Here is a 14,197-nt window from a genome sequence, read left to right as displayed (position 1 = left end):
GGAACCAAGAGCAGGGAGGGAGAAAGACGGACTTGGGGCTTAGGATGAGGTCTTGGGTCTTGTGTGCTACGGGTTAGAGAAGGGCTTTGGGAAGATGTGTGAGTCTGAGGCCCAGAGGCAGGCCCTGGAGTTCAAGGGGTGATGAGTCAGGTGAGCTGAGAGCATCCAGGAGCCGAGAGCAGGGCAGCAGGTGGCACTGGTACAGAAGGTGAGGGTATAGGAGGAGGATGGGCAGAGATTCATGCATCCACCTTCACTCTGGTGGATTAGGAAGCAAAGACCCAAAGAGGGAGGATGAGCAAGCCACGTCACATGCAAATTGGTAACTGTAGCTAAAGGAATGTTTTGGAAAGGCAAACCTTGGTACATAGTGGGATTTATGATCCATGCCAAGCACAGTGCTGGAGTGGATGCTCCATAATCATTTGCTAAGTGCCAATGAATTAGAGTGAACACACTCTTAGCTAATCTTTTCCAGAAGTGTATCTGTGGAGATAGTCTCCACCTCCTGAAACTGGTGCTTTGTGTAACCCGAACAGCCACCAGACAAAGGTGGTGTTCATGAGAAGAAACTGAGCTTGAGGGCGAAAAAATTGTGCCCATCCGATTTTTCTGGGCCTAGTGGGCACCACAGACCCACCTCCCGGAACAGCTGAAAGGGTGAAATGTGCTGCACGTGATGTGATTAGCAAGTGACAGAGCCAGGACAGAGAGATCACCTCTCAGCCCAAAGCCATGTCCTTTCCATTGTGGTCAGTTTAAATAAAATTAAATGGCCAAATAAAGTGTAAAAGTAATTAGTTTTAATAAAGAGACCAAATATAATGACTAGACTATTCGCAAAAGAATAAAATGGTTTTAAAATGAATCGAGGGATTCCTATTAACTGAAGTGACTTACTAGAAAAGTGAGAATAAAAATGCAATCAAGAGGAAAGCAGGTCCCTGCCAGCTGAGGAGAGGGTGGGATGATCTCCTGCCCAGAGGCCTGGGCAGCCTGGCCAGGCAGGGAGAATGGGTGACCCCAGGCTGTCCCCTACCCCCACTATTAATGCATGCTCTGTCGGGGGCTGGTGGCCTGACATTCTCAACCCACATGCCCAGAGAAGCCCCCCTGCCCAAAGGCCGGGCTCACCATCTGCTGGCTGGGTTCCAGCTAAGTGCCCTTAGCAGCAGCCCAGGTGCACAATCTGGCCCTGGGCTCTTCCTTCCCATGGTCAGCAATTCTCGTACTGACTGTGGGCAAGCTAGATCCCATCTTGGGACTCCTGGATCCAATTCTCAGGCTCTCCACCCTACCCGTCCTTGCCTGTCCTAGCTCTAAGTTGGCTCCTCGAGGCCTTTGTTGCACAGAAAACGCCAACAGGCCCTCTTCATGTAGAAGGCTGGTGGCCAAAGTCTTCGATTTACTGTGAATTTATATGGCATCTTTCCAATCAAGGCCACAAGGAGCTAATTAATGCAGTCGCCATCTCCCTAGGTGCCATTAAATTCATTTTATGCCTTAATTAAGAATGGCCGCATTAATTTTATGAATGAGTAGAGGGAGGTGCTAACAGATGAATGCACAAGAGAAGTTCATGGGCTGAGGAGTCAGGAGTCCCCGGCTGTGTGTCCTTGGACGCTTCATTCAGCCTCCCGGCATTTCTGTGTCCTCCTGGATGTATCTGGGGTAATGAGCCATGTCTTCCTCTCTCCCAGCATTTTGTAAATATGAAATGAGACAGAGAAGGCCAAAGCTTACCAGGGACTTGAGGAAAGGACTCTGGAGTCCTGCTTCTCCATCGTTCTCTCCTGAGGGTCCTGTCAGCAGAGCCTGGGTGGGGTCCCCACCACAGGTTGGGAGTGGGCTTCTGGGTGCCAGGAATGGCCACATCCATCATTCTTTCAGTTCATTTTCACAAATCCACATGAGATTGTTTATATTGTCTCTATTTAATTGACAGGGGCTGTGGCTCAGGGGAGGGAAGCAACTTGCCCCCAACACATTCTGGGCTCTGTTACCAAGCATTGCAGGCCTTTCCGACTCTGAGGCTTGGCTTCTTTGTACAACACTGGCCTACGTCAGGTTCTCAGATGGTAGCAGGTCACCTTCTAAGTGACTAGACCCTGGGCAAGTTGTCTCCTTCCTTGAGCCTCTGTTTCCTTACACGTCAGTGGGTGCGGTGACTCTGCCCACGCACATGGCAGACGTAGGTGTGGAAGCACTTGAGCTGGCGGAGGTTGTGAATGTTGGGGTTCTCTTATCTTCGAGGGGACCATGGCTGAGTCTGCTTGGAACGCCAGCAGTCCTGAGACTGAGGCTGAAAGTGACAGCACGGTGAAGGCTCTCCAGGCTCCTGTCAAGTCACATCTCGTCCGGAAGCAGCTGAGGGAGTTCCTGCAGCTTCTTCTGAGGGAGCTCCTACTAGGGGCCCCCAGCCCCAAGCAGTGGCTGCCCCTGGAGGTGCTCCTGGAGGTGGGTTGGAAAAGGTGTTGTTGGGTCACGTGCAGTGGAGTCTGTGAGGGGATGAGTGCCTGGAGGTCAGGGTATGCCCAGGGAGTCAGAGGACCTGGGGCGGCAGCAATCAGAGGGTGCAGGGAGTCTCCGAACTGCAGGACCTGGCAGAGTAGCGGGGGATAGAGTGCGAGCAGGGCCTTGAAGAAAGACCGACTGTGGGCTGTCAGCAGTCCACGCTCCAGCCTGCTGGGGTATCAGTGCGCTGGCCAGATGAGGGGAGTGATGGGCCCTGACTGGACACAATGGCCATGTGGCTGCTGTCTCAGTCCCAGCCCATGCTTCCAGGCTTTTCCAGACAACGCCACCAGCCAACAGAAGCGAGACTTCCAGTCTGCAGTCCTGCTCTCCTCCATGGAAACGTTCCACATGATGAGTGGTGGCAACGTGCTGATACTCAGAGGTGAGTGGGTCACATGGTCTCACCTGGGTCTGACAGGAGGCCACTGACCACTGAGTGAGGAAGACAGCATGCCTGCTAGCAGCTGACCACAGCCATGGGATGCCACCTCCACCTGGACATCCGCTTCTCCACCCACCCACAGCAGGGCCTCATTGACCCCTGCCCTGCTGTCCAGTGAAAGGGCCTGCTGTCCACTGCTGCTTTCCATGGTACCACTGTCATTGCTAGACCACACAGAGACAGAAAGTGCTCTTGTCCTCTGTGCTAAAATCAATTCTCCTTTAGCTTCAGTAGAAATGTGACCTCTGCCTAGAAGGGAAGTTAAGATGCATCCTCAGTGTTCTGCAGAACAGGTGCACAGACCATGTTTCTACACACATGGATCTGGATATAGGCACTGCCCTGGACCTTTGGATTTTAAGATTCATTCAGAAAACGTAGTTCCAAGGCAGCTGTGCCTTCTGGACAAGATGAAATGAAAGTGTTTTCTGTGGTGTTTGAGCCCCAGGATTCATTTTGGATTCTCCTTGTCCACGACTCAGAAGCCCTGCTTTCTAGACTTTTCTATGGAGTGCGTGCAATGTGGGGAGTGCCAGGTATGAGCGTGGTGATTCCAGCTCTGGTCTTGGCTCTGCCACTGGACAGCAGTGTGACTTTGCTCCTGACAGGTGTCTGGACCTGTGCGTGAGGATGATGGTTGAGGATGAGGGGGTTATTCTGGGGAGGCTGAGAGCATCACACACATGTCTGGGCTTGGTGTCTGCTGTATTATGAGCACAGATGAACCCTGACAATATGGCTTTGTCTGCAGCCAAGTGCAACAGCAGGGCCCTGGGCCTGCTTGACACCTACTCGTTGGCCTCAAGCACTATACTCCACCCTATCTTTATTCCAAAAAGCCGCTGAAAGAAATACTTCCCCTGGCTTGCCTTCTCACCATTTGGTTTATATTACTGACCAGATTATTCAAGATGCATTTACTTTGAATAACTACTATGTGTGCACTGGGAACCCCCTCCCCCAAGTACAAGACTCCGGCTTTGTAGCAATGGGGTGTGTGGAGGTGGTGAAGATGGGGTCACCGTGACAGACTTGCAGATGTCACGAAGAGAACTCTGTTCAGACCCTCCACCTGGCCTGTCTTCCCTCTTCTTCTCTTCCCTCACCCTAGGCAGTAAAGAGCCTCACACAAATGCAGAAACTGCTGCTGCTGCCTTACTCGGAAACGTCTCCTACTTCACCCAGAAGCTGGTGGAGAAGCTGAACAGCGGGATGTTCTCAGCAGACCCCAGACACATCCTGCTGTTCATTCTGGAGCACATCATGGTGGTAAGAACACCCTGATGACTAACATCTGATCTAGGTGGGGAAGGCCCTCTATGCCAGGTAACATCAGGTAGTTACTTAGTGCCCTGGGGGGCCCTCAACTCAGGCCTCCCGAGGTCCATCTGGGCCACTGGGGGCCTCTGCTACCAGCACTTGCACCTCAGTGCTATAAACTCCTTACCCACATGAAATCTGCCACCAGCAACTCCTTAGGTTCTATAACAGTACCAGGGAAAACTGTCTTCCTTCCTCTTTACGCCTCTTAGAGAGCAAAGTTGCCCCCTGCACCCTGCCCCTGCACCATTCTGTCTGCAGAGTGGCCTATGGACTCGGGATGGTTTTCAGAGTGATTGTCAGTTTGATGCCCACACCCAGGCAAACTTGGGGGAAAAATGTATTCAGAGCTTCTTCAGGAATCACTCCAAGTGGGGAGAAATGTTCCCTGACAAGTTAACCCTTGTTAGCTCTAAGAGGGTTAACACATTAACTGCCATGGGAATTGCACATGACTCACACATACATAAAACAATAAAAAATAACAAAATTTTCATTGAATTAGAATGATCATTTTGTTTGCAAAGTTTTTATTCCATTTTCCTAATAAAACACTGTGGCCCACAGGAAAAAAATTTTTCTAGTGTGGTGGTCAATATGTTAAAATCAGATTCTCAACAAGTATGTTGAAAGTAAAAAGAAGGTGCTAAGTGCTGAGTTTCTCGGGGTCAAAGCAAATACTCAGAGCTAATGCCCCAAAGGGGGAGCCCGCAGGGGCTGGCGTGCCTTCAGTGGTGCTGGGCCGAGGGTGCTCCACTCCTGCCCCTGGCCTGTAATGCCTGCAACTTCCAGCCTCTGTTGGAGAGTGATGACGTATTTGAGAATCAAGTGACAACATGGATCCCACACTCCAAGAGGTTGAAATAGAATCTAACTTCATTAGTAGAAACATTTGCTTTGCCCATGAAATTCTAAGAGAGCACCCATCATGAACAAATGACTTTCTTCATAGACTGGAAAATTTTCCATGTATTTTTTGTTCTATGGATTCTTACCACTGAAGCCAAACAAATATACAGACCCATCAGTGTTAAGCCTGCACAAATCAGGACCTTCTGCCTCTGCCCTTCCCGCTAAGCTTCTCATTAACTAAAGTCCTTTGGACTCTCTTTAGACAATATGGTGAGCAAGAGCAGGCTCAAGTGTCTAGGGTGGTTTTGACCCTTGCTAAACACCTGACCTCTCTGACCCTCAGCCTCTTAACCCTGCAGTTGAGTAACCTTAGTGTCTACTTCACAGTGTTATTATATAGCAATATATGCAAAGTGATGCAAATATATGCAAAAAGGCTTAGCATAGTATCAAATATTATTTTTAAAATTTCAATAGATTTAGGGGTATGTATGTATATATATATATTTTTTTATAGACATGATATACATTTATTAATAGTGAAAAAGCATTTACCCAAAGTGAATGTTACAAAATACAAAGGATACCTCCACAGTCGAGCTAGCTTATTACTGCAGCATTACCTCAACCTGCACAGGGTTCGCTCTCATTCATTTGGACCATTTCTCCCTCTGTCTCCAACCAAAACTTTAACTTAAAAATTAAGACAAACAGGAATATTTAATGCCTAACTCTTTAGCAATAGTTACTATGGAAAACATATTAAACAAATATCTGCCCTCAAGACCTGTGGCTAAAACTAAATTATCTGCTAAAATAGAAAAATAGTAAGACTAGATAACAGCAGCTATAACACAAATAAGCAATTTTAATAATTTTCATAGGTATTATTCATAACTAAGATATAAATACAATTCTTCCACTGTATCTATCTGTACCATGCATGCAGAGAGAGAGAGGAAGAGAGGTGCGTGTGAGCACGCACATGTGCACGCTCCACTGCACTACGTAAGGCTTGGACTGAGTACACCAAAATGAAGTTTTTCCCCCTTCCTGCTTAAAGCCTAGAAAATATAGAATTTGAATATTTATATAATATACTTTATTGCTCCAACTTCCCTCAAGGTCGGTTTTTGGTTACATAGAGGAATTACACAGTAGTGAAGCCTGGACTTTTAGTTTACCTGTTACTTGAACAGTGTACATTGTATTCAATAGGTATTTTTTCATCCTTCACCTGCCCCACTTCCTATTCTCATTTCTGAGTTTCCAATGTACATAATTCATTTTGTATGCCCCTGTATGCCCATAGCAGAGCTCCCGCTTATAAGTGAGAATAGGTGGGATTTGGTTATTTATTCCTGAGTTACTTCACTTAGAATTATGGCACCCAGTTTCATTCAACTTGCTTTAAAAGACACTACTTTGTTCTTTTTATTGGCTGAGTAATACTCCATGGTATTTGTCTATATCACATTTCTTTACCCACTCCTCAGCTGGTGGGCACTTAGGTTGATTCCACATCTTTGCAATCATGAAACATGCTGCAATAAACATACAACTTTAAGTGTCTTTTTGTGGTAATGACTTCTTTTCCTTTGGGCAGATAACCAGTAGTGGGATTGCTGGATCAAATGGTACTTTCAGTTCTTTGAAAAATCTCCACACTGTTTTCCCTAGAAGTTATATTAATTTACATTCCCACCAACAGTGTGTAAGTGTTCCTTTTTCACCATACCCATGAAAATACTGATTGTTGTTTGACTTTTTAATAATTGCTATTTTCCTTGGGGTAAGGTAGTATCTCATTGTGGTTTTAATTTGCTTTTCCCTGAGGATTTGTGATATTGAACATTTTTCATATGTTTGTTGGCCGTCTGTGTATTTTCTTTTGAAAAATGTGTTTATGTTATCTGTACACTTTTTTCTCTTATATGTATTTAATTTATTTTCATTTTATTAAATCATAACTTTGTACATTGATGCATTTGTGGGGTTCAGGGTACTGCTTCGATATACAATGTGAAATGCTTACATTGAAGTAAGTAACACATCCATCACAGTTATACTCATTTCTTAATAGTTTTGAAATGTACCATTGCATCATGCACATTAGGTGAGGTCCCCCAAGACCCTCCCTCCTCCCATATCTCCCCTCCCCTCTCTCCTCCCCTCTCTCTCCTCTTCCCTTCTACTTTCTGCACTATAGTTATGTTTTGCCATTCATATGAGTGTGTAGGTGATTATATATTGATTTCATAGTAGTATTGAGTACACTGGATACTTTTCTTTCCGTTCTTAACATACTTTACTAAGAAGAATATATTCCAGCTCCATCCAGGTAGACATAAAAGATGTGAAGTCTCTATCTTTTTATGGCTGCATAGTATTCCATGGTGTACATTTACCACAATTTGTTAATCCATCCATGGGTCGATGGGCACTTGGGCTGTTTGCATGTCTTGGCTATTATGAATTGGGCTGCAATAAACATTCTGGTGCAAATGTCTTTGTTGTAAAAGAGTTTTTGATCATCTGGGTATATGCCTAGGAGAGGAATTGCAGGATCGAACAGTAGGTCTACTTTTAGTTCCTTGAGTGTTCTCCAAACTTCTTTCCAAGTAGACCTACTGACCTTTTTGGGCCTTTTTGTCTGTACACTTTTTAATGGGATTATTTGGGGTTTTTTTCCTTATTCCTTATAGAGTCTGGTTATCAATCCTTTGTTGGGTATATGGTTTATAAATATTTCCTCCCATCCCATTGACTATCTGATTATTCTGTTGATTATTTCTTTTGCTGTACAGAAGTAAAAAAAAAATTTGTTGTTTAAGGGGTATTAGTCATAGTTTTTTGCCTAGGCAGATGTCCAGAGAGTTTTCCTAGGCTTCTTTTCAGAGTTTTTATTATTTCAGGTCTTATATTTAAGTCTTTCATCCATCTTGAGACAATTTTTGTATATGGTGAGAGAGAGACGTCCAGTTTCGTTCTTTCGCATATGACTATCCCAATTTCCCAGCACCATTTATCGAATAGCAGTTCCTTTCTCCAGTGTCAGTTTTTGTCTTCTTTTCTGAAGATCAGTTGCTGTAGGTATTTGGCTTTATTTCTGGGTTCTCCCTTCTGTTCTGTTCTCTATTCTGTGTCTACCCTTATACCAGTACTGTGCTGTGTTGGTTACTACAGCCTTGTAGTATAATTTGAAGTTGGGTAACATGATGCCTGCAGCTTTGTTCTTTTAGCTTAAGTTTGCTTTGGCTATTTAAGCTATTTTTTGGTTCCATATGAATTTAAAATTGTTTCTTCTAATTCTGTGCAAAATTATGTTTGTATTTTGATAGGAATTGTACTGAATCTGTAGATTGCTTTGGGTAGCATGGCCGTTTTCACAATATTGATTCTTCTGATCCATAAGCATGGGGTGTTTTTCCATTTGTTCGTGTCATCTGTGATTTCTTTTGTCAGTGTTTTGTAGTTTTCTTTGTAGAGATCTTCTACCTCCTTGGTTAAATATATTCCTAGAATGCCTATATATGGAAAACGCTCTCTATAACTATTAATGATGACTCATATCTGTTTTAAAAGTTAGATACTTCCTCTAGCATATTCTCATATACTGAACGTCAACTATGTTACCAGTATTTCAGGAATCTCTGGTTGCCAACACTATTTTTCATAATATCACTATAGTGAACTTTTTTTTAAACACAAGTTTTCACCCCAATTCTGGGTCACCTTTATTAATCATTTACTTACATAGAAAATCAAAGGTTGAGGAAACTAGTCCCATTTGAATTTCAGGTCATGTCACTTTTTTATTGCATTATTTTTATGATAAACTAGGTCAGTGTCTAAAATTGCAAAGTGCTCACATACTCAGTGTCTAAAATTGCAAAGTGCTCACAAGTATGTGTGTATGTGTGTGTGTGTTATTTTTATGACACAGGTCATCGAGACTGCCTCTTCTCAAAGGGAAACTGTTCTCAGCACTTTATACAGCAGTTTAAATAAAGTCGTTCTTTACTGCCTCTCCAAGCCCCAGCAGTCCCTCTCCGAATGCCTCAGCCTTCTCAGCATCCTGAGCTTTCTACAGGAACACTGGGATGTTATCTTTGCCACCTACAATTCCAACGTCAGCTTCCTTCTGTGTCTCATGCACTGCCTTTTGATGCTCAATGCAAGAAGGTGAGAGGTACCCACTTGTTCTCTTGCCTGCTGGTAGTCAATGAAGAAAAGAGAGATGTCAAGGGATGCTTGACCGAGGTCAATACAAATGATCTCATCCTTTCATTCATCTGGTCCCCCACATTTTGTGTAATGTTGAATAATATGGTAAGTCATCCCCATACTTGCCCATGTGGCCAAGGAGAGGGAATCGTCATCAAATAATAACTTAGCCTATTTCCACAATTCTAAAGTTATGAGGTACCTCATTGATTTAATTTTTGAGGTAGAAAATGCCAACATTAAATACACACATTGATTTTCTGATAAGAGCAGATTTTAGAAGCATTAATATTTGATAAATTCAGTGTTAGAATGGAAGAAAATATAATATATTATATTGTGCAATCCAGGAATAATTTTGCTCTTAGAAAAATAAATTATATGCATCATATAAGTTATAGCATATTATGACATCCATAAGCACACTTGCCTAAGAAACACTAATACAGAGCTATAAAGTTTATTTACTTAAATAAATAAGTAAATAAGACTTAAATAAGACTTTTTTTGAAGTCTTAGGTTTGAAAATATATTTCTCCATATATCTTCACTTCCTGTCTCTCTCAGGGTGGCAGTATGCATATACCATATGTCACCAGGGTCATGCTGCCTATGGATACTGTCTTATCAGTAGAGCCATGGAAGAGTCGAGGAAGAGAGAAGGATGGGATATACCACTCAGCTCCTGTTCTTTTACTTAATCATATTCATCTCAGTGCAAATTATAAGTTTGATCCCTTGAAAAAAAAAATCCTGTAGAGTTGACTATTGAACATGACAAAACGCTAACATTGATTCATCTTAAAACTTCCTGGGAAGTTTGGGGGTACCCTTCTGCGCTTGTCTTTTTATTTGTCTGAAATAAAATAACCAATTTACATTTTCAGTATGTGGCTTAATTGAGGGAATTTTCCTTCCTTCCTTCCTTCCTGCCTGCCTTCCTTCCTTCCTTCCTTCCTTCTCTCCTTTCTTTCTTCCTTTTTTTTTTTTTTTTTAAGAATTAGGCCCTAACACTCCTGAAATCATAAGTAAAGTGAGCAGAATGACAATTGATTTTTGTGTTTGAAATGATACCCTACCATCCTCCTTAGATTTCTCTGTTTAGCAAGATTGCCCCCAACATCCAAAGGTGACTTTCTTCTAGAATTTCAAAAGTGAACGTTCTCATGTGTTAGTATTTTTGTCCTATCCATGTTTATCATTTTCAGTTCAATCCACAAACATTTACTGAATGTCTATTCTGCTATGTCAACATGGGCACATGGATGTTAACATAATCAGCCCCCACACACACACACACACACACACACAGCACATGGTTCATACGAAACCTAATGTATAAAACACTGTGTCCCTACTTAGAACAGGCTACCTCTGAGTAGGGCCCCTGCAAAAACTAAAATGGTGCCCTGCTGAGTGTTGGACCCTGAAAAATTACATTCATCACATGCCCATGAAGCAACCTTGGCCCCATTCAAGATGGAATGAAATCAGTGCCAAACAAAGGCAGAGTTGAGTGTTTAGGAAAGCCCTAAAATAAATGACCAGTTTGATGATGAGGAACCAGGAGAATGCTTGAGGGGACTGCTGGGAGCACAGATGGGTTTCCACAAGATAGGATTTTCCTCAAAGAGAAAGTATTTTTCTTACTATCCAGAACACCATTATATAATATCTTCTGTGGAAGTTGTTAAATAGTGTTTGATTTGACTTGATTAGACAAGTTTTTTTATATTGATATGCACTGAGCTTTGAGGATAATTATTTGTAATAAAGAACAATGGGATGGTTCCAAGAAAACTGAATTTGATAGTGAAAAATCTCGTCTGCCAGTTATCCAGAGGGATTCGGATTGGAACCCAAGCCTAGAATGTCTCCTTATCATCAAGTCTTCCTTTCTGCAAATGAAGAAGGCAAAGAAAAAAGAGGAGAAGACTTTTCAACTTTGAGTGATGGTATATTTTAGTTGTTTTTTGGGGGGGAGGAGGGGGCGCTGGTAAATGAATAATGGTACCTGCTGGGCTTACATTCTTCAGTCTGTCCTTCCCAAGGTAAGAAAGCAAATACTGTCAAGGACATTTTCAAAGCCCAGAAAAGGACAATACGACATGGCAGAGCAATGTGGTACTATAGCAAGATAGCCTGGTAGAAAATAACCCTGGGGTGGTCTTTGTGTATTATGAATGTAATAGAAAGGGATGGATGAATGGATGGATGTATGGATGTATGGATGTATGGATGTATGGATGGATGGATGGATGGATTGGATGGATGGATGGATGGATGGATGGATGGATGGATGGATGGATGGAAAGAAAGCTTTGTGGGACTTGGTTAAACCAGGGGCTTAACCCATGGACCCATGGCATGCTATCTCACCTAGTTCAAACCATTACCTGGTTACTTCTCAGCTTTGTTCTTCAGTGAATGGGAAGGAAGTAAATAAAGTCATTACTCTCTATGAGACTTTTGGCTTAATTGAGTTTATTCTTGTATTTAATAATCTCAAATCAAGATCAAGGGATTAGCAATATAGAAGCCAGTTCTTTGTGTTGAGGAGATTATCTTTATCCCTTTGTCTGCCACTTCAATTTGCAGACTGCCACTTACCTGGTGATATATATACACATACATACATACACACACACACAAACTTTGGGACTTAACTGGTAGAGCTGTACTAGGTACTGTCCATCCCTTTAGGGTGATAAAAACCGTCCTCAGGGGATGGGACTGAGGGAACCCAGTGGTCCAAGATCAGAGGAAGTTTAGACATAGGAAATTACAGATGTGAGGCACAGCAGGCAGCATTGGCTTGGTAGATCTATCCAACGATGAGGACAACGAGATGAGAGGGTGATTGGAAGCATGATCTACTCTTAGGAGAGAGGGCTTGCTTGGGCCCTGAGCCCCTGAGCACAGACTTAAGTCTGGTGTCCACTCCTCTGAGAAGCCAACAAGTAAGGTAAAGTTGGAAGGAGCTATTTGGCTACCCATTATTCACACGGGGTATCTGTCTGGCATGCAACAGAATTATGAAATGAGGGAAAGAGGCTTTCTGAACCCACCAATCAGGTTTCCCCATCCTAGACAAATGGGCAAGCAGGATTTGGTGTTAGGCAAAAGTGAAGGGAGATCAGCTCACAAGGATGTTGGTAATATTGTCAGTCCCATGGCTGTGAACACTGACTGCTTCTGGCAGAGCTTTCAAAGCTGGGATGATGTTCAAGACATTAAGTGAGAAGGATATGGATGAAACCATTCACAGTACACTATCTCCTAGCCTTCTCTGGGAGGATCACTGATCTGATTATACCATTTGCTCTTTCTGCTAGTCCAGCACAACATCCAGACAACAGTACAGACTCTCTGGCAGAAGCTTGTGGCACAGAGGCGGCAAGTCCTGGAAGATACCTTCAAGATAGATCTCTCTGTGAAACCTGGAGAGAGTGAAGTGAAGATTGAAGAGGTCACCCCACTCTGGGAAGAGACAATGCTCAAGGCCTGGCAGCATTACTTAGGTCTCTGTCCACTTGGCTCCAGGGGTGGGAGATGCTAGGTCTCATAGAGCCAGCCAGACTCACTCAAGATTCCACTCAGGCCCAGAGCCTTTTCCACCCATATCCTCTATCTCATCTCTTTGGTGGATGAGATTTGCATCACTGAAAACTTGTGTATATTTCCTCACAAAGAACAGATATTGCACTGCATCTTGAAAGGAAGGCCAGAGGTGCCAACCAAGCAGAAAGATTCTAGTAATCTTTTAGAGGGAGAGGCTACTATGTGGAGGCTGTGGCCTGGGATCAGGAGCTTGGGGAGCTAGGTCGTTCCTTGATGCTTTGAAACTTTGCATGAAGGCAGTGATGACATTGAGCCTTGGGTTCCTCATGTCCTGTCACTTTATGAAATGAAATTTTTCATCTCCCAAATATTAATGTACCTTGCTTTCTCTCAGTGACTCAACATATTTTTACCCTCATGTTTAGCTCATACAGCTGCAAGAATGAGATTTTATTTTACTTTATTTAGGAAGTCACTGCTCTGAAATTATGGTTCATACACTTGTTTTAAATCTTTCACCATCACAAAACTGACAGTGATTCAAGAGTTAGTTATTTTCACATATATTCCAGACTATCCAGTGATTCAAAACCTTTATCTAATTGGCTTTCTAAATTAGTCTTGGCAAATATGTGTCTACATACCTGTTTTCATCTATTTGTGCTGCTGTAACAAAATGCCTCTGATTGGGTAATTGATGAATGACAAAAATTTATTTGCTCATAGTTCTGGAGACTGGGAAGTTCAAGATCAAGGTAGCAGAAAATCAGGTGTCCACGAGGGCTCTGTCTGCTTCCAAGATGGTGCCTTGTTGCTGCCTCCTCTGCAGGGAGGAAATGCTCTGTCTGTACATGGTGGGACAGAAAGGCAAAAAGGGCTTGAGCTGGTTTTCTCCAGCCCTATTAAAAGGCACTACTGCATTCATGTGGGGGCACCCTCATGACTTTAATCCAGGGGTGTCCAACTTCCAGCCTGCTAGCCTCATGCTAATTTTTGTGAGGAGTTTTTCACTTATCTGTGATGTCAGATATCACAAAAAGTATCCATGGACTTCTTTTTTTCCCTAATCAGCTTTCCTTAATATTGTATATTTATTGTGTGGCCTGAGACAGCTCTTACTCTCCCAATGTATGGCAGAAAAGAAAAAAGCTTGGACACCCCTGAATCACTTCCCACATGGCCCCACCTGTGTAATATCAACAAATTGAAATTAATTGTGAACATGAATTTTGGAGGAGGGGACACACAGTCAAATCATAGTAACACCCATGTACGTAC

The 14,197-nt window shown here is 43.1% G+C and overlaps 1 protein-coding gene across 2 annotated transcripts in view; it reads left to right on the top strand.

Annotated features, from left to right (window-relative positions):
• Positions 1-14,197, top strand: part of WDFY4 (WDFY family member 4) — a 296,529-nt gene that overhangs the window by 145,625 nt on the left and 136,707 nt on the right. For both annotated transcript variants that reach the window (XM_053584972.1, XM_053584973.1), the window contains 6 exons: positions 2,254-2,457; positions 2,785-2,899; positions 4,071-4,228; positions 9,078-9,316; positions 11,192-11,313; positions 12,694-12,879. In XM_053584972.1, coding sequence (XP_053440947.1) covers positions 2,254-2,457; positions 2,785-2,899; positions 4,071-4,228; positions 9,078-9,316; positions 11,192-11,313; positions 12,694-12,879 — 1,024 coding nt within the window. The remainder of the gene's footprint in view (positions 1-2,253; positions 2,458-2,784; positions 2,900-4,070; positions 4,229-9,077; positions 9,317-11,191; positions 11,314-12,693; positions 12,880-14,197) is intronic.

The sequence above is a fragment of the Nycticebus coucang genome, chromosome 3 (assembly GCF_027406575.1).
Source record: "Nycticebus coucang isolate mNycCou1 chromosome 3, mNycCou1.pri, whole genome shotgun sequence".
Taxonomy (NCBI): domain Eukaryota; kingdom Metazoa; phylum Chordata; class Mammalia; order Primates; family Lorisidae; genus Nycticebus; species Nycticebus coucang.
Note: the sequence above shows the minus strand (reverse complement) of the source record. Positions and strands in the feature narration are given on the sequence as shown.